General features: G+C 42.8%; 2 protein-coding genes across 3 annotated transcripts; both read right to left on the bottom strand.

The window, feature by feature from the left end:
• Window positions 1–8,335: 8,335 nt before the first annotated feature.
• Window positions 8,336–17,870, bottom strand: smek1 (SMEK homolog 1, suppressor of mek1 (Dictyostelium)). 2 transcript variants are annotated; one of them, XM_084030752.1, is made up of 15 exons: window positions 16,728–17,870; window positions 16,443–16,498; window positions 16,252–16,350; window positions 15,489–16,106; window positions 14,501–14,578; window positions 14,295–14,411; window positions 12,877–12,993; window positions 12,641–12,772; window positions 11,749–11,851; window positions 11,462–11,620; window positions 11,184–11,353; window positions 10,584–10,726; window positions 9,857–10,047; window positions 9,500–9,711; window positions 8,336–8,675 (listed from the first exon to the last, which is right to left on the bottom strand). In XM_084030752.1, exons 1-15 carry the CDS (start codon window positions 16,867–16,869, stop codon window positions 8,550–8,552), a joined length of 2,463 nt encoding a protein of 820 aa, XP_083886878.1. In that variant the 5' UTR covers window positions 16,870–17,870; the 3' UTR covers window positions 8,336–8,549. The 2 variants fall into 2 exon arrangements, with proteins under 2 accessions (XP_083886878.1, XP_083886879.1); XM_084030753.1 differs by having other exon boundaries at window positions 10,584–10,723.
• A 283-nt stretch (window positions 17,871–18,153) lies between these two features.
• erh (ERH mRNA splicing and mitosis factor) lies at window positions 18,154–20,327 on the bottom strand. The gene is made up of 4 exons (XM_084030525.1): window positions 20,174–20,327; window positions 19,652–19,739; window positions 18,993–19,113; window positions 18,154–18,889 (listed from the first exon to the last, which is right to left on the bottom strand). Exons 1-4 carry the CDS (start codon window positions 20,174–20,176, stop codon window positions 18,787–18,789), a joined length of 315 nt encoding a protein of 104 aa, XP_083886651.1. The 5' UTR covers window positions 20,177–20,327; the 3' UTR covers window positions 18,154–18,786.
• Window positions 20,328–20,499: the final 172 nt, after the last annotated feature.

The following is a 20,499-nucleotide window of genomic DNA, read 5'->3' as shown; positions in this document are numbered from 1 at the left end:
TTCTGGACCCGGCCCAAAACCTTTTCAGCACCAGTTGGGTTTATAACCCCACCTGACAAACACGACCACCCAGCAGGCCGCTGACTTTTACAGTGAGCCGTTTCAGCCCATTAGCCGGCATCAGATCCTCATGCAGCGGCACCTCGTGAGCGACATGACCAGCGGGTCCAGGATTTAACTGAACCCCGACACCAACCTTCGCCGCCTCCTCTGCTTCTGTTCCAACAATAAAAGCATTGGTGCTGTAACGGGAAAACACGGCTCCCCGCCGATTCTTCACCAGAAATCAAGGCGGATGAATTGACAAAGGGAAACCGTGGCTAACGGTTCACATCCTCATTTACAAAAAAACTCCACAGCCTGAACTTCTGAACTTACACAATCCGAGGTCAGAGTTACAAAAACCACAAAAAGGACCCGACACACAGGATCCCTAACCTCACAGTCTCCTTGTCCCGGGTCGGCGTCAGACGCTCGCGGGACACATCTACAACATTGCTAAACCAACATCTCCCTGGTCTCAGGTCAGAAATTAAACACAGGGGAAAAGAGGTGCTACGGTATGATTTCGGCGCTTTTCACTGGAGGTTTATTTTCGTTCGGAGCCGAACGACTCGAATGCAATCAAAACATCCATGTTCGCAACTGCACATGTACACTTTCAAATATACACATAAGTGATTAGTGAGGAATTCCTCCGACCCCCATGCTAAAGTCTTATACAATCCTTGGCTGTTTATTTATTAGGGTTTTTTTTTTACCCCCCTCAGCAGCAGACAAAAGACCTTGTACATCAATTTGCTCCATAAAACCTCCACAACATTTCTACTGTTCGCTTACGGGATATATTTTAACGTGTTTTGGCACATTGTTTGACGGACATAAGCCCCACAAGAGGTCAACTGTTTCTCTCCGACCATCTGGCTGCTCGAATGGATAGTAGCACCAAAGGTCAAGGCAGCTCTGGTCCATCGTGACCCTGTCAATATCACTGCTGCACTTATCTGTAATGGAAGACACTTTGTGGGGCCGATAGTGAAGTGTGGGTGGGTGTGGGGGGGGGTGTGTGTATGCATTTGTCATTGCACGTGGGAGCGGTGACTGTGTTGGAATAATTGATATGCGAGGATCACAGACAGGATTGTGCCCTTGAAATGCTCGGATAAGCCAGATAGTAATAAAGCGCTGGTGTCAGACAGGAGACAGAGGGAAAGAATCAGGCCTGTGGAACAGAGAGCTAATAATAGAAGCTGGAACGGTTATTCCCACCACTGGCTGAGGAACCATCATCACACTTCTCCCTCTCTCGCAGCCTCAGACAGACACACACACACACACACACACACACACTGGCTTGGCACACAGTTTGAACAGTAACCTGATCAAGCCACCGCAGAAACCAAAGCAATCAAGAATCAAAGCAGATCCAGCATGTGTAGAATGTGTGTATGCGAGCGTGCACGAATGTGAGCGTGTCGGATGTGTGTGTGTGTGTGTGTGTGCGTGTGTGTGTGTGTGTGAGGGGGGGGGGGGAGAGCGAGCCAGAGATAAATGGAAGCAGAGTTTGGTGGAAACCACTTTTCCCTCCATAAAGCGAGGAGCGCATGCCTCTGATGTGCCCTACCGGAGAGGGAAGGAGGAGAGAGGGCCTTTCATTCGGCATGAGGAGATCTGTCTCTTCTCCTTTAGCCCCTCATTCCCCCCCCCCCCCCCCCCCCTCGTCTTCACTCCTGGAGAGCATCTGAAGCCCATTCTCTCCCTCTCCTCCCCTCTCCATCACCCGCAGATATAACGTAGTCCCTCTCCGCGACAGGACTAAAAGGCTCTCTGCTCCTAATTGTACCCAGACGTCACAGAGACGAGGGAGGTGAGCAGGAGAGGAGAGGAAGACGAAGGAAAGGAGAGGAGGAAGGAGGAGGGGAGGAGTCAAAGGAAGAGAGAAGAAAGGGAGAAATGAAAGATGTGTTTGTTCACTACCACAGGCTGACACATCTCTCTTATCTCTTGCCCAGCCAAACCATATGCCCCGAGGCCACAAGGGGGAGGGCGGGAGGAAAGATGAGGTGTAAGTGTGCGAGGGGGAGGAAGGAGGTCGATAAGAATATGTCTTAGCAGGATGCGGAAAATCATAAAGGAGGCACATGCCATGCATACAGTACGTAAAAGTTATTCGAGGTGAGCCAGAAATATAAAGATGAAGAGCGTGAAGACACTGAACAGATACGCGGCGGGGCACTGACTTGAATCGAAGGGGGCTTCTGCCTCGGACCCCGCGGACCTCATCGCTCTCCCGCCGCTCCCCGAGCCGCCTGTTTGGCCACACACGCCGCCTGGCAGAGCGCGGACGCCAACGCCACACGACACAGAGCCGCCGTCAAAGCCTCAGACACTCCAGCAGCAGGAGCCATCAGGCACGGCTGCATGGGAGGAGGGAAAAAATCAAACAGATTTGATTATAAACAGGCATTCACTGTCTGGATACAAAAAAAAAAAAAAAAAAACACAAATTGTGAATGTCAAACACCATTTTTGACTGCTACTGTATTTGGGGAAAAGTTGTGTTTGGTTAGTTTTGTGTTACCGGCACGAAGCCGAAGCCCTCGCCAAGACATTAACATATAGCTCAAGGTTTGATTTGTTAAGTTGAATGTACACAGTAGTATCCTGGCCCGGGTGACGGGGGGGCGCTGCGTGTGAGTGTGCATGTGTGTGTGACTGGTCCCACATGTTCAACTCCCGCTGAACCACGCGTCCGATTCCCCTGTTTATTGACTGGAAGCCGATACCTTTAAGGGCTTCATTCATGCTACATTACGTGAGGTAAATTCAATAGCCCCGGCATCATGGTTTGGTCATTCACCTTCTGGCCCTGGGTGATTTTTACATGTTGGATGTCTGCGTTTTTTCCCCCTTTCAAAGAAGCCATTCTGTTTCCCCCTCCTCATTCCAAATAACACCTCCGGCTCAGGCTGCCGGACGCGCCCAGAGGGCCGCTGAAGTTGGTTTTATTTTATTCAGTGTGAGTTTTATGCACATTTAATAAGCGCAGAAAAATTTAAACGGCTAGGGTGGGGGGTTGGGGTTTATCTGCCAGATCCCCAACGTGCCACTCCTCGCCACTGGAGCACTATTAAACGTAAACTCCTGGAGAGTACGCCGCTTCTAGGAATAGATCCGTGTGTGTAAGTGTGTGTGACCAGCTATCTGCAGCTCATGGTGTGGATTTACAGGGTGCCCCCTGAGAATACAGACCCATCCCACACACACACACACACACACACACACAACTGGGTGCGGAAGGTGCGCTCTTTATCACTGTGACATTTCCATTTAACACACAGCCCAAGAGCTCTTATGTTCACATCCATGTTTCCTGTGCCCCATGCTGAGGCACAATACCAACCACTTAACATTTAGCGATGGCAGAGCAGCCCCCAAAATTCTTCCACTCCCAAACGCGCCCATGGGAAAGCTCATTATTTACCTTTGATTTAGGGGCGACAAGAGTTATGAAGGGACCACGGCCCCGCTACCAGGAAACAAAGGAAGCGCAGGCTTACCGCTGGTTTTCACGGGGCCACGTTTAGGAACGGTCGCATCTGCTCCGAAATTGAGTTTGGAGCTGCAGTGAATGCGAGTTATGAGCAGAGGGAAAAAAGCCATGTGTGCAGAGATTAGAAACTATTTCAAAACAGACTTTCTGAGAAACTCAAGTTATCACGTGGCTCGATCCATCATGTGATTCCAATGAAACGCGACAAATAATCGTACTGGACTACACAGCCCGATCACAATTCCCCAGAGCCCAATACAGCATCTTCAGATGCCTTATTTTGTCCAACTAACACTTCCAAATGCAAAGATATTCAATTACTATAATGTGAGATAAATTGAAGCAGCAAATGTTTACATTTGAGGGGTTTGAACCAGCACATTTTCTACATTTTTCTATAGGGATGCACCGATCCAAGGGTTTTTAATCCCGATGGCGATACATACCAATCCTAGACCAGTGTTTAATCAATACACTGTATGTCTGACTGTGCTGATGTGAAATACGGCTTTGTAAAACCAAATGTAACAAATACATACTTAGACAATACATTAACTGAATTGCTATGTATTCAAATAAAGGCATCCGATATCAGATCGGCCAATTGTCACAAATACCTGATCCAAATATTTTAGTCAAAGGGGTCACAAGGCCAGATTGATGGGGGTCCGGTCTGCAGTATACTGGTTTCCAATGCATTTAAGGAGGCACATTTGCAGCAGATCTGTTCAAAAAGGTGCCAATTTAAGTGGGTGAGCATCAAGACTTCTAAAGCCAAGAAATGTGGGGCTCCACACATCGAGTATCATGTCAGCGGAGAGGCTACTGCTCACCTCCTGACTTCCTTTATGTGCCAGACACGGTCCAGTAACCCACCTCAACGAGAGCTCGTGAAAAGTATGGCGGACTTCACTGTATCTCACCTCTCGCCTTAATGTCAACCAGATGTGACGGATGAGGACTTTTCTCCACTCTTTGGTTTTTCTGCTACTGACGGACGCTCATGCTGCTGACCCCGGAGGGGGAGGAGGGGCGTCGTGGCCGCCCGGGGTCCTCCGGCCTGCCGCCCTCTCTCCACCTCGGGGACGCTCCGCTGCGGAGGTTTAACGCGGTGATTAATCACACGCAGCGGCCGGTCGGCCCCCCCGTTAAAGCGGACACAGAGAGCACTTTGTGCCGGGGAAACACGGGTCATTGTCTGCCGCGACGCCAGGCCCGGTGGGCAGACTTGAGGCTGGACTTTGTGCCGGTGTTTTGACAACCTCGGCCTGGCTTCCGAAAACCGCATGGGTGCCACATTTCCAATTTCATAATCTTGGTTTTGGTTTCCGGGATTAGAAGAATAGGTCCCTGTATTGTCATTTAATGCTACTTTGATCAACTTAAAGTTCTTGGGGGGGGGAGCTAGCTATCATCTGTCTTGTTGGCGGGTAAACCACGAGGAAGAAGGCCTAATGAGTTATGTCTTCCTCCATTGATCTGCTGCAATTTATCTCCACAAGTGGTCTCTATCGCCCCCTACAGGTTATCCCGCCGTGCTGCTGCCATCAAGTGCCAACTGACTCATTGTTTCTTAAATATTGAAGTTCAGAGGCTTGGTATATTTTTAACACAGAACAACGTCAAAAAGAGACCTGCCTGAAAGTATCCAGAAATGTATCATAATGGGAGAAAGTCAGTGGTAGCAGAAGTACTAAATGTCCCGTGTGTAAAATCCTACTTAAGTAAAAGTACACAAGTATGATCAGCTACATTGCATAGTACAAAAGCAGCGCCTTGTGACTCATATGAATTTTAAAAAAAGATATTGAAGGTGGAACTATTTTTAAATACTTTAGAGTCAGGTTGTTAAATCCAGTGGTTACCAAACTATGGTTCAAGGCCCCTGGCAAAGGGTCAGAGGTCACATTTCTGGGGTCATGAGATGATGAATGGGGTAGGAGAGAAGAAAAAGTTGTGCAGCATAAATTTGGATTTAATGTTCCAGACTTTTCTTTAATTTGTAGTTTTTCTGTGACATATTGGAGAGTTTTACCTTTGTTTTGAGTGAAACTATGTGAGTATCTTCATCTGGAGCCTTTCATCGTTTCACACGGTCCACGTGAGCACATCCAGGTTGCCTGGTTGTTTTAAAAATGGTCAAAAGCTCCAGAATAAGTGAAAAGGGGAGTAAGTAGACTTTGACCTGGGATTTTTTTGAGACAAAATGGGCCAAAATGACATATAATCAAGTAATTTTTTTTTTTGCTATATCGATATAGTTTAGTATTTCTTATGCAACATACGTGTTGTCAGTGTCTACAAAATATATGGAAGTGTGTTGTGATAACCCAATAGTTGCTTACAGTATGCAGCTGTGGAAGTGTCTTGTGGAAATATGCACACAACCCATCACACACAGTATGAGTATATGAGGGTTGGCATTTGCATACATATCTGCCGATGTGATCAATCCAGAGACGGTTGATAAGTGGCAGCCTGGATGCTCGGGGAGCCGAGCCAATCAAGAGAGCTGTCAAAGAGGCTTTTCATTGGCCCAGCAGGAGGCTGGACAGCAGTGTCACCGATTGGGACTCTTCAGTCTGGCAGACACACAGGCGGGCAGAGGCGGCTGAGCGCCTTGGCACTGGAAGTGGAGCCGGCATTCTGGTGAAGCAGTGGCTGGCACCAGGGGCAGGCTGGCCTCTTCAGTGGCAAAGAGGGAGATCACAGACACACACACACACACACTCACTCTGCCACACTCCTGCTGAGGAGCAAACGGAGGCTGGCAGGGAGGGTCGCTCCTGAAAAGCTGCCGTTGTCTACGGATGGCTTTCATGTGAATGGGCGTTGTGTGACGGCTCTCGCTGCATGCTGCGCACCGAGTGATCCTCTTCTGTCGGCTTATTTAATTAATAAGCGGCGTTTGAAGGCCACAATGCACTTGGAGGGACAACACAGTGACTCCTCGGTGGCCTCGATGCTGTTTGTTTTTGAGTAGTACTCAAACTCCTACCGAGGTGACCACATAAGCCTGGGAGGTGCTGACATTCATCATAAACTATTTTCACTCATTGTAAGGGAAAATAAAACCCTTTTAGGGTCTACCAGTGTGTTGTGGTTTTGATACTGAAAGGAGTATGTTTTCTCAAACTGAATAACCGTTATTATGATTGAAACGTTTGTCAGTTAAACTGCCAAAAAATCATCTACACTTGTAAGTATAAGCTTTCACTTCAACAACAATCTTTTTTTCCAATCGTTTTTCTCCTCCAGGATGTGAAGTTACAAAGTTAAGCAAGTTATGTTTGAATATTCATTCTGAACAACATTTTTAAGTTTATAGTGATGCAGCACCCTTTTTTAACACTTTAAGTGACAAGCCAAAAGGATCAATCTACCACTGATCAAATGCCATCTTTTCTAAACCAATAAAGCTTGTTCGCAAACTTATTTATTCACTGTTAAGATTTTACAATAGAAGGTCAGGCAGCAAACTTCTCGATCATTCGTTAATGGACTTAGGGTGCCACCTGGTGGATAAGAGCAACATCAGCAGCTGAGGTCCGACCGTACAATGGTGTAAAATAAATCTTGGGAGTTGAGTCAAATCATGTTAGTCCTAGTGCAAGTCGACCATATATTTTGTCATCTACATTCACAACAATTTGTTCTAGGAAATAACTGGCATGTTCCAGTTTATTAAAAAGTACACTGAAATTTCACATTTTTACAGTTTCAGGGTGGGATTGGAGGTCTTTCTTTAATCTTCACAGTGTGGAGTTAGGTGGCCAGATAATAGTTTGTGGAACCAACAGCATCTTTTTGTGCAACAATTATCGGGTCAAATTCCTGTGGTGCCATGGTAACCCCAGAGTGATCAATAACAGTATGATGCAGCAAGGAAACACTTGAGTTATTAGGACAAAGCGTAGTAGGGCATCTTACAGCAAAGATCATTTTAATGGTCCCAAATATTCTGAACAACTAAGTGTACACTCATGTAAAAGGAAAAAAAAATGAAAAGATATGACAAAATTCATCACATCTAGAATTCCACTCAATCTTTAATCAAGACGGGATTACAAATTCTCCAAAAAATCTGCAGTTTCAAAGGGCAAAAAGGGTAAAACTAGCTCACCTACTGAGGTCTTTAAAAACCTGTTCAAGTATGACTGAAAATGTCCTGAACATTTAAAGGCAGGTCTTTTTTTTCTCATCATTTACAAAAAACAGGAGAAAGATTGAGAGACAAATATAGAACAAAAAGAAAATGAAGAAACTGCTGGCTTTTTTTCTCTTCAGAGAAAGAACGTCCAGGGAACGACGACACTGATGACATCATCAAACGACAACAAGAACAGCTCTTTGCCACATGCTGCCTCCCGTCTGGTCCTATATACTAACTTAAGGAAAAAAAGGGACGAAAAGCAACAGACAAAGAACGGAAGAGAGAGAGAGAAGAGGAGAAAAAGAAGTAGAAAGAAACAAGGAGGAAAGTGGATTCTGAGGAGGGGGGTGGGGGTGCAAGTGGTGGTTCTGGGTCTGAATTGGCTGACCCGTTTGGGCCGCAGTGATGTCCTTCCCTGAGTGGGGGGCGGGGGGTGGGCAATGGGTTATGGTCCGAGCCTGCGAGCTCTCTGGGATTTCAGTCTGCATGTTTTTGTATGTGGTGTTTTCCTCCAGTTGCTAAGTAACCAAACTCCAACCCGTCTCGTACTGTCCGAGTCTGCTGACGATCTACTGAGTGTGATCTTTTCTCCCCCAACTTTCACACTTCTTTTCCACATTTCAGACGGATTTTCGCTCCTGGTTTCCTGATTGGCACTTGTATGAAGTGGGTTAGTCTGAGGAGGCTTCGTTTCCCTTCAGTCCATTCCTCTTTTGGCCACCCACCGACGGCAAGCAGTGGCCTTCATTCATTCAATGTGTTTACAAGTTTGATCATTCCTGTGTGAAGTCTGTGTGCTGAATCTGTCCGAGCAGAGCACAAGCTAGGACAAGTGAAGCATCTTTAGGAACTCAATTTGGACTTCTTTGAAGGTGGCAGAGGCTCCTCTTTACTCTCCCCATCCTCTTCCTCGTCTTCCTCCTCGTCGTCGTCGTCATCAGGATAGTCCACCAGTCCCACTAATCCTCCCTGAAGAAAAGACACAATTAGTCAGACACTTAACACTGCAGTCAGTGCCTACATTGTATTTTTTATTATTGTGGTGTTATTTTTTCATATTATGGATTGGAAGATTATTTGTATCTTCAAATCCCTAAAATCGGGCCATTTAAAATACAGGCAATAGGTCACAGATTGCCCTGATTTGACATGCATACATAAAAACAGAAAGGAGCAGTTGTTTGAATGATACACTGTGTGTGTATATGTTATTAAACGCATTAGTAAGCTGACAGAGAGTAGTAAATGTATCTGCTGCGCAATGAATCCAGATCAGCATTCACAACTGGAGCCTGCTGCACTGTTGTCTTGCCTGTAAATATCGGTAGCTCTATTTCAAAGTCATGAACTTAACGTTACTCCTGCTGTAGCTTCAGCCATGCTGCTTTCAAAAGTCACGTCTAAAAACTACTCAATCACAATCGACTTAAAAGTTACTTGGTGCCTCGTTTCTACCCACCTCCGTAAATCACGTGGATTTATTCATGTGACATTCTTAGCCTCCCTCCACACAACACTTGTACAAGTACACACTGGTGGTGGTGATGACTATTCTTTGTAATACACAACCGGGATGGTGGGAGTTGTGTGAAAATGCTACAGTCAAAGTGCGAAGATTCACAGCTAAAGCTAAATTTTCACCAAATTCCTTCCTTTCAGTTAAGTAGTGTTGGATACAGACCAGGCACTGTGAAGGCGTCTCTGAAGAGCACATATGATATGTTGACCGTCTTCACTAATAAACAACTGAAATTTAAGACCCACACCCTTGATAATAGCATGCTGACAGGTACCTTTGTGGTTACAGTTGTAGTGGAGGGTGAGCTCCGTGCCCCTGTGCCCGGAGAACCCGGTGATCCCGGAGAACCAGGGTTCAATGAGGCAGATGACGGAGGGCTGGACAGGCTGGTTTTAGTAGAGCCAGAGAAGGAGAGCTTGAAGCTGGGGTTCTGTCTGCCTGATAAGCTCGACTTCCCCAGCACTTCTTTGTCATCAGTGTCTTTTACTGAGGGGGTAGAGATGAAAGTGTGGGTAAGATATGGTCATTCTCCCCGTTTAAAAACAACCATTTTGAACAGTAAAAATAATTGTTTCTACAGTTTTCTTTATATGGTACTCTAAAACGCAGACAAATTAATTTCCATACGCACATTTCTTTCTCTCCATGAACTTGCTTATAGGTTCCATCAGGTCTTCTTCACTCTTCATCTTGTCGGAGGGAGGAACCACTGCCTCACCATCCTCCAGGTCATCCTCATCCGTGTTGAACCACATCTCCTCTTCATCCTCCAGCGTCCGTGCATCACGACGGAAGCGGTGGTTCCTCAGGATGGAGCGCATGCTGGAGAGAAGAACACACATTTAGTGGTTAAAAAAAAATATAGAAAAGAAAATGCCCGTTTCTCTTAAGCCTCTCTTTATAGAGCAGTCTGCATTAAATGTAAATGACAACTCATTACTTATATTGGGGATGGGCATTTCAAGCAAAAATATGGTAATGTGGTGGTTGACTAACAAAAAACAACAACAACCAAGGAACAAAGTTTAAGTTGCAGCTACATAAGTGGCGTGCTCTTGACTGTGTGTACTTCAGTCAGAAATAGGCGAGTATATAATAAGTGGTATATTGAATGTTCTCAGCCCTCATTGTGTTTAGCAGGTCAAATTTAAAAACAGACTTCAAAACTGGAAAATAATAACGCACACAGGAAACAATATATTGGTGAGTTGTTTTAACAGGAATTTCACATCGACATTGTTCCTCACACACAATCATTAAGTCATTAGTGGTGGAGTAATTACTACTACTAATAAGTAGTAGTAGTAGTAGTAGCAGCAGTAATAATCATAATAATCATGCAGCCTTGGTTTTCTCACCTATCCAGTTTGGGGTTGTCTTGTCTCTCTCGCTGCTGTTCGTAACGCAGCTTTAGGCCCTTGAACGTTTGGACGTAGTCAACGTCTTCCAGAGCTTTCCAGTAATTCTCTACTATATGAGCTGTGAGAGACTTCACGTCCTCCTAGGGGCAATGGGAGGGAGAGAGGAGGGGTGTAGACACACAGTAGTAGGGCAAAATGAGGGGGGGGTATGGAAGGTCAAACAGGACAGAGGCAGAGCAGGAGGGGAATGAAATGAAGTGTGGAGAAAAAACCAAGGGAGAGAAAAGAGAGGGGAGAACACACCAAACCAGTTAAAATGAATCAATAAAATGTTATACATGGACATCCCTATGGTTAACCACTAATAACAGATTAACTGCTGAAAAGAAGCATTAATCCAATCCACTTTATTTATATAGCAAGGTTTTTAATCAAACACAAGGTTCACTGGAATTTCAAGCGACTTAAAGTGGGTCCAAAACGCATTGAGTCAATGAAGGGCAGAACTAAAGGAAAGTACCTGGGTTTCGCACAAGATTCACAGAAACGGACATTCCTAAGATAGGTAATTTTTTTGGGATGTGGTTTGACACTCACCACACGAACATACTCAAACATCTCAATAATGGCGGAGTTCATGAGATTGTAGCGTGAGCCGTTGTTCAGGAAGGCCTTGATGACAGGCTCGAAGAGAAAGTTTCTCATGATGTAGCGGTTGTAGAATTCATCCTTCAGACCAATGATCCTCCGCATGAAGCGTAGGGCACCTGAAACAAAAGATGAAAATTTAGCTCAAAACAAATTCATATTCAAACTTAACTTAAACAAGTTTTGTCCCGAGTTTCTAAGAATTAAAGTGATTATATGGGACTCACATAGTGCCAGGAAGGCGTGCTGAGAGGCAGTGAGCACCAGTACCCTCCTGAGAATGTCCTTGTTGATAATGTAGTTCTTTATGTGATAGGTGTGGTGCTCAACACAGAATGTCAGCAGCTCCAAAATCAAGGCCAGCAACTGGGCTGTTTGAAAATCATCTAATAGAAGAATGAAGGCAGTTAGCAACATAAAATACTTGTGCAGTTGTGTCAAATGGTTATTTACAAAACAGACGGACTTGTATACAGACACACGCACGCACACACGAGTTGCAGGTATTCAATACCTTTGCTAGGTTTTTCATCTGTTGTGTTAGCCAGTAGTGGAGCTGAGAGGACGTGCATACAGTGCTTGTAGAAGAAGCTCAGGAACTCTGTCTTTTCTGTTTTCTGGAAAGGAAGAAATAACACGTCTTTGATATAAACTATAATGAAAATGTTTACAGTACAGCTATATAATTTACAGCTATACATAAACCAAAGGTGATGGGACAGAACCCATCCTGCCACCAACTCAAGACAGAGAGACAAACAAGTTTTGATCCCATCTGAATTGTACCATTAAATACACATATGATGTTTGTTGAATTAGAATTTTTCAAAAACATTTTTTTTGATCATTCTTCCAAATCAGTTTATAAAAAACAGTTGCTGGACAAAACACATCAGGTAAGAATATCTTACATTTGTGCATATAATATAGTTTAGTTATCAAGCTAGCTAGAAAGCCGCTAATGTCCGTGTTGGGTTCGTACATCGCGTGCTTTGGAGGACGTATTCTGTGTGTCCTAATAAATTCAGTAACAGACTAACTCCTGGAATGAATACAACACACAGCCATCCATAGTACATAAGGTACCTGCTGTTACTGACACTGTACACTGTGGGCAATTTGTACAAAAAGGATTTGGGATTTTTGGTATAACTATTGATTATAAAATAGTCTGGAAACTAGAACTACATTTTTGGAGTTTTCATTTAATAATGTTTAAAGAATAGAGCTAAACAAACAAGCGGCTCTGCCTCGCAAACAAAGGTGCTACTTCTGTCATTTAAATTATTGCATGGTAGACCTGTTTTTTTCGTAGCAGCAACAAACTGGATGTATTAAGTATTGAGGTTTACTGTTAAGTCATTGTCAGTATATGCTGACATGTTAGGAGTAGCATGCAAACTCACATTTGCAGTAGCCAGCATGTTCTCAGGGTCCACCAGAGTCCGTAGCAGCCCCATCAGCTGCACCGCTCCACCTAGCTCAGGGTCTGTATCACAGATCATGTGTTCTATGATCAGGTTGATCAAGAGGATGTCCTGGGAAGCCAATAAATAATCATTAGTAAAACTCATTTATATCAACCTGTGGGGGGGGAATGATGAATTTCTGATATTTCTGGCTGATTTGTTTATATACTCACATCATCATTCTGCTGAGACTCCTGCATGACGAACTCTCGTACCATGGAGGGGTTGTACTCCACCAGATAAGAGAAAATATCTGTGGCTGCCCCACGCACCTGAACGTCATCCATTCCCTGTTTAATCAACATGAAATATATATTTTAGCACTCATGATTTTCTGCACACGGATAAATAAAGTCTTGTATTATCTTAAAACTGAAATGGAAACCAAAGTGATCTTCAAAAATAGACTGCACGTACCTACACTCATTACTTTTTCCTTTCGTAAAGATGTGTTACATGGAACAACATATTTTGAGCATGTGTTTGTGATCAACCTTCTGTTTGCATGCATTCGTTTCGAACATTTTCCCTGACGTACAAATGTAATGTATTCCATCGCTAAGTGTTTCCACAAAATTTAACCAAACAGGATTGCATATTGCTGCTATGAAACAAAAACTGTTCATTTGAACATGACAAGTGCGATGCAAAGTTTCTGAAAAAAAAAAAAGAAAAAAGATCCATAACAGTTATGGCTCACTTTCAGTAAATGTGTGTTTAAATATATCGTTTTTTGAGGTCCTAAAATCAGTTATTTGACTCAAAACTGAATCCACTGTAAATCAAGTCATTTGTGTTCTCCATGTGACACACTGTCCACACACAACATTTCAAAATGAATTCTGTTTATCTGTAATCAGACCGTTCCACCAATTAGTAAATCATCCTCGGGTGCAAAGTGCTACAAGTGCATCCCTTCTTTTCAAGTTGTGAACTATCCACACCACCACATACACATTGCAGCTTTTGGCTATCATTCTTATTTTTGCAAAATCAACATAAAATTCAAAACCAGTAGATGCCCCTTCATACATTCATCTTCAGAACAAATAATACCATGTGACAGCTACCCTGATGATTAATTTGTGTATGTGTGTGTGTTCAACTGTGTATGTTCAATATATGACAAGCCTCAAAGTTTAACATTACACAGACAAAAGCAAGATTTGGGTTATTTTTAAAACAAAACAAGTTGATGTGCTTGTTCAAGAAGAAATGCTGTGTCATAGTCATTATGAGAAGTAATTAAATACTCAAACCACAGATTTATACTTCATAAAGTCCTTCACTTTGAACAAGAGCTGCTCAAAAAATGTGAAAACATAAAAGTGGCTCCTCAGTCACACAAGGTTATTTAATTCCACAAGTCAAAAATATGTCCTGTGTGCATAATCCCTGGAAGCCAAATAGCATTGTATGGAACAGTTGTAGACATACTGCCAATACTCTAATGATGATACTGACTTCTTAATTTAACTTCTTAATTTAACACAACCAGAGCTACGGTCACCAAGAGCCAAATTCCTTGTATGCCTGAGCAAACTTGCCCAAATGACTTAATTCTAGTTTATGTCAAGGTTGCTGCACTCACCAGTATGACCTCTAGTGCAGGTAGAATGCCCATGTTTGACAATGTTTTGAAGAAGGCGTCTCTGTTTTGAGGTTGTAACGTTTGAGAGAATGCACAAAATTCCTTTAGGAAGTTCACCTACAGGGAAGGAAGAAACAACTTTATGAAACAAGGGACAAGGACAAAAATAAAAGCAGTATTTGATGAAAACAAAAGGTGTGGCTTACCAGTTCGTGTCTTTTGTCGTCATCTGTGGCCTCGTCTGTTAGCTGTGCAAAGAGGTCTGTCAGGAACTTCTCATCGTCCTGACATCAAAAGAAGGAGAGATGAGAAGGGGTGAGTTTCACATGGTACAACAAATCAGGATATGGAAACATCGCCATTGAACCTCTCACTTAACTAGGCCCAGTTCTACACCCTGTTGTTTTTATCTACGGTGAAATGAGTCAGATATCACTGTATTTACAAGTAACTAAATTAGATGTTATAGTGAGTCATAATTCGTAATTATAAAACACTGCTTTAGATTCAATTTACAACCAGTAAACATATTACATATATTTTGTGCACTAATATTTAGAACTAATGAAGGTTAAGAACATCTACTGTATATTAAAACTTGTTTTTTTCAATAATATCTGCAAGCCAGTGTATCAAGTGCCAGTTTAAATGATAGAAACTATTTTTCTGTTCATATGACAAGACTGCCTCTTGGTAAGTGAGGAAGAAAAGTTCCACGTGAATAGTGTTGACTTTAGAACTTCACATTGCATGGCGTACCTGAGTGCCAGTTTCAGTTTTCCTCTAGCGCAGCATAACTGATTTACACAACACTTCCCCATCTCTATGGAGACAGCCATACATAAACACTGCTGAGTTGACACAGTACAAAAACACAAAGGTCACATGACCATAAAAAACAAAACTCAGACTGGGCAAAGCACAATCAGCCAAAAATAAAAACCTTTGAACAATCCTACAATTACTGTAATTTCCCGTCCTGGCGGCATAAAGACACTTTTTCTTTTTAACTCTTATGTGTGCCATTTGATGTTATGGTATGTTTTGTCTATTTGTAAATCAATCTCAGTATAAACAGTTGTATAATTTGCTTTTGCAATGAGAACATTTTAAAAAGTGGTTGTGGTGGACACAAATCAAATTTAAAAATACCCTTCACCAGCAAACATTACAATGCATGTCTACCTATCTCACCTGCAGCATGCCCACAATCTCCACCTTGTTGAAGAAGATGAAGGAGTGCAGGGTGGACAGCATGTTTTCCTCAAAAACAGAAGGCGTGGGCAGCACCATGTCCTGAATATACTGCACCCGATACGTCTGGTGAATTTTCTGACGCAGTTCAGGATCAGATATGGGGATCACCTCCTTAAAGCGGGCCGTCTCAGTTAGAAACTCCCGATGCCGCCGTGGCTGCGGGAGTGCCGGATCAAACTCCAGACAACCAATGACGTCCATGATGCACTCCTCAGAGAACATAACCTCAAAGAGTGCAGTACGATTAAGCAGGAAGATGCCTTTGATGATTTCATACAGATGGTGTAGTCCCTCTCTGTTCTCCAAATCCTCGCACACACGGAACAATTCCAGGAGCTTGCGAATGTAACCCTCGTTTTCCACAGCTAGTGCAAGTTTCTCACGCCGCAGTGGTGATGGGAGCGAGGAGGCCACCAGCTCAGCCAGGTCCTCCAAGCGGTTCAGTTCACATGGCGGTAACTCCAAACCTGGCGACGACATGTCGTCAAAGCGTTCCTCCTCAGACTCGTCCACCACATCCTGGGTGATGTCCACTGATGGGTCCTTTCCCTGCACCTTAACAATGAGATAAACATGAGTGACGTAGGACGTGACTAGTTACAGAAACAATTACCAGTAACGCACAGACACCCTCGATATAAATACACATACACAGATGGAGCAGACAAACACACACCCACACAAAAATAAGTGCATCTACCTGGCATATTTTCTCCCAGATTTCATCACAGCCAGCCTTCTCCTGGAAGCTGAGTGCAAGATCATAATTTTCCGCCTCCGACCACACTATCAACGTATCCTTTCCGAAAGAAAAACAAAGCCAATTTACAATCAGTACACTGGGAAGGAAATCCATAAATAAGAGTATACTGCACCACGCTATGAACTGACCTGTTGTTTCTGGTAGGCTGTGTTTGGATTAATTTTGGACTCCAGCAGTAGTGAACCTGTCAGGTGGAAAACAAAGGTGTTGTCAAAAAAACAGTCACGAGAAGGGTAGAATATTACAATGCATTATTAGTGAGGGTTACATGCCTGCTTCCAGATGATATAGCTGGTTAAAATAATGTGTCGAAGCCATTGTTAGCATATAAGCGAGCAAATACAGCAGCTATGTGTCCAATACACTGATTGCCATATGCCATTCCTCTTGCCTCGACCGTTACTTCGACTTACCATCACTCTCTGCTCGCACCAGCAGAGACGTGCCTTTCAAACGCTCCACGTAGCCCGAGGAGACGTGTCCAGTCCCACGGTCATCCCACTGTCTGTCCTCATTGAGGGTATAGACTTTGACTCGTCGACGAGTGTCCGTCATCCTGGAAGGTAGTTGTGACCGGTTTCCCCCTTCCGGACCTTCTTGGCTTTTACAGGGTGTCTGCTTCACCTAGTAACGCCACAACTTCAATTCACTTTTTTGTTTCCACAGCCGATCACCACCACAATGCAGTCCGTTAATACTCAGGGGTCAACAAGGCCAACTGTTCTTTGACGGAGCTTAAAAGCGGAGCACCCGGACTAGTAGCCAGGAAGATTCCCTCGATCGATTACAATATCTGATAATTTTCTGCCTCTTAACTTATCTCGCCAGTGTTGTAGACAACGCGCCACGAAAATTAAGCTTACAGACCATTGTATCAAGCTAACCAGTCCCAATTTACAGTGCGGGGGGCATTGACGTTAGCTAACGTGTTAATCGACAAAACGAGCTGGCGGTCATCATGAGGTCCTAGTACACAATTTACACAGTGATATATTTACAATAAGCACCACCGTTCTTATTGCTGGCCCCCAAAACAATCGGTATAATTATTAGTACAGTGTGTACGTTAGCGGGCAACGTTAGCCAGCTACGTTAGCTAAAAAAAAAACCCTAACGAGTTAACTAGCTAGCAGTGCGCTAACTGCCTACGCTCCGTATATTCAATCTTAAACAACACTTTGAAGCAAAACGACCAGAGCTGTTCACCGATAGCATTATTTCACACTTGCGTACCGCAGACAGTGTTCACCCAGGACCAAATGTTTCTAATTGTGTCTGAATAATACGCCAGCTCGCGAGCGTTAGCTGCTATTTCTTCCCCAAGTGTTCCGCCATGTTCTGGCTCGGGGCCGCGGAGAGACCACTCTCCCCTGACTGGTATTCATGCATCCCCGGAATTATGCAAACCAACAAACTGTAGTCGTATAATTACTTCAAGGTTACGCTTTACATTATCATGCTATTTGCCATTCATTGCCGACGTCTTGCTTAGATAATTGCTAACTCCCCCCCCGTGAGTATTCCGCCATCTTGGGTCCCTTCAGAGTCAGTACGGGGTTTCCAGCACAGCAACAACAGGGCAGCCCGCCACATTTAAAGAGACAGTATCATAACAGTCCAGAAATTATATTTCCAATAGCGACCTGCAAAAATGATTCGCAGAGAGAAACACCCAACATCATTGAGCCCTTAAACGTTACCTTTCACATAACTTATCATCCAGCCACGAGTCCAAATATAGATCCTTGTCAAACAGCAATTTCTATACCGAGACTTAGGTTAACATGGAAACGTATTCCTGATTGTGTGGCTGTACAGCATATTCAAGAGTGGACACCATTCAGAAAACAATAGTTTATTTTTTGTTTGAATCAAAGAAAACTGAAACGAAAAAAAGCTAAAACCAGATGCTACACCAAACAAAACTTTTACAAAAACAACATTTTACATCATGGCAGGATATAGTGACAATAATAATAATAAATGAAATATCAGTCTGCAGATATTAATGTCATTCAAACGTGCACAACAGCATTCAATATCCACAGCACGTTCAAATCTAATTGCCCAGTCACGGTATTATAAAAATGACCCATAACTTTTGGGTAAACTGAAAGCACCCTACAACAAATTTGACCAAAATAAAAGCCCCTGAAGCATTTCTCCAAGCATGAATCCGTCAATAAGTTAGTCCTTGGAGCCATTATCCCCACGGATCTTTAGAGTAACAAATTACAAACATATGTATGCTGTTGAGTACGACTCCATTTCAATATAAAGCCCCAAATTTCTGTCTTTTCCCCCAGTTTTCAAACCCATTCCTTTCCCCACATACAGTATAATATGCAAAACCCTTCCCTTGCCAACTGACAACGTTGTCCTTGTACACAGATCTTCAAGAGACTGTGGAAATATAGCGCAGCATCAACTCCTTCCAAGTGTGTGTAACAGGACAACTCATCACTGATGCCTTTACTTTGCTGCTTGCTGAGCCTGACGCCGCAACAGGACATATATCTTCTCCTTGATCCAGTCTTTGTTGTATGGTTGGTATGTTTGAGTGTCAGCTCTGTACCTGTATACAATTTTAAGTTATACGTTAACTCAAAGTGATCAAGATACATTCAGTGCAAATTTGACCTTTTCCCCCTCCAATTCATTGGCCAAATCATACTTACACAAGACAGCTCAGATCTGCCAAGTCGTCAATAAAGTCAAACAACTGACTAATGTCATAAGTGATGGAGGGACTGTTTGGATTCATCCTCTTAAGATGCTCCTCGTACATTTTGCAAACACCTGAAAGAAAAGTGTGGGATATGCTGAATGGAAGCAAAACAATTTCCAAAAGTGTGCAGACATTAAATTGCCAGTATGGTACAGGTAAAAATTCATCGTATATGCAGTTTTCACAACAATGTAAAATTGATTATTTGAGAGACTGTAAATTAAATAACACTAGAAATTTGACTAAAAGGGAAGAGACAGGAGAATAATAAAAAACGTATTATAGGTCCATTCCTCTTATATAAAGTGTATGGTTCAACTCCATTTTATTGTGCATGCTGCATGTTTATATTTTACATGGGCATTAAATGGCTTTGACATTGCCTCACACATATCCTAAACTGTAAAGAGTGTTATACATGTTTTAATCTGAGAGATAAATAAGATATTTGGTGATCTTATCCTCCAAAAAAAGGCCAATGAGCCACCAATATGCTAAAAGAAAATGTATATTATTTCACTAGCCTCGTTGATATATATGGCTTCAGACTACACTTTATATCAACAAGTTAAGACAAAAAAAAAATTCGTGAAAATTATTTTGGCTCACCTTCCATACATTCGTTCACCGACTCATAGTCAGCGTATGTGCGGCCCTCGGGTCTCTTGGTTGGTTGGACAAGCAAAATTGTATGCGACTGTAAAGATGATTAATAATATTAAATATACACAATAATGCCATTCCATTATACAACAATTAATAACCTGATTTATTGATGTGCATTTTTGTTTTTGCTCCGATACATTACGAGGTTTTCAAACAGATTTGGTTATATAGCAACAGATCTCTGAAAATAACTTTAAAGTAACGTTAGTAGCTAACGTGAATCCTTCACGAAGTGCCACGCAAAACATAATACATCTGCAAATTAAGCGTCAACTTAAAAAAAAATACGTGTTTGTAGCAACAGTAGACATTGGACAAAATACATGTTTGACAGAGTACGTTAGTAACGTTAACGTTAAGCGTTAGCCTCGTAGCTTGTTAGCTTAGCTATGATGGATTAACAGGAGCTAATATTGATAGCAATGCGTAATTTTACCTCTAAAACGTAAAACAAAACGCTCTCACCATGTTTGTGATGACTGCAGACCCTTTATAGTTGTTGGAGATGCAAAACTGAAAAAACTCTGTGGTTATTGCTTCTCAATTCTCCGTGAGAGATAGCTAAACTAGCTGTTTGAGAAAAGATATTCAGAGGAAATGAAATTGGGCTTTTACCGGTTTGAAGTGGGGACCCTTTCAAAATAATGTTTTACTTTCAAAATAAAATATCGGATCTTAAAAATACAGGTTCAATATTATTTATAATGTAAGTAGAAACCATTCGTCTATGGTAAGAAATTTATTTATTTATTTTACTTAATAATAGTAGTATTTATTATGTTAAGTGAAAA

This window comes from Eutrigla gurnardus (genome assembly GCF_963514095.1).
Source record: "Eutrigla gurnardus genome assembly, chromosome: 16".
In the NCBI taxonomy this organism is placed as follows: domain Eukaryota; kingdom Metazoa; phylum Chordata; class Actinopteri; order Perciformes; family Triglidae; genus Eutrigla; species Eutrigla gurnardus.
Note: the sequence above shows the minus strand (reverse complement) of the source record. Positions and strands in the feature narration are given on the sequence as shown.

What these genes read in the sequence shown, in the direction of transcription:
- smek1 (XM_084030752.1), bottom strand. Translation starts at nt 16,869, where the DNA reads ATGACGGACACTCGTCGACGAGTCAAAGTCTATACCCTCAATGAGGAC. An exon ending in GGTGCGAGCAGAGAGTGATG is followed by an intron (nt 16,499 to 16,727) that starts GTAAGTCGAAGT and finishes TCCACCTGACAG; the next exon opens with GTTCACTACTGCTGGAGTCC. An exon ending in CTGCACTAGAGGTCATACTG is followed by an intron (nt 12,994 to 14,294) that starts GTGAGTGCAGCA and finishes TTGATTAAACAG; the next exon opens with GGAATGGATGACGTTCAGGT.
- erh (XM_084030525.1), bottom strand. An exon ending in GGTGAACGAATGTATGGAAG is followed by an intron (nt 19,114 to 19,651) that starts GTGAGCCAAAAT and finishes CTTTTCTTTCAG; the next exon opens with GTGTTTGCAAAATGTACGAG. An exon ending in GCAGATCTGAGCTGTCTTGT is followed by an intron (nt 18,890 to 18,992) that starts GTAAGTATGATT and finishes AATTGTATACAG; the next exon opens with GTACAGAGCTGACACTCAAA.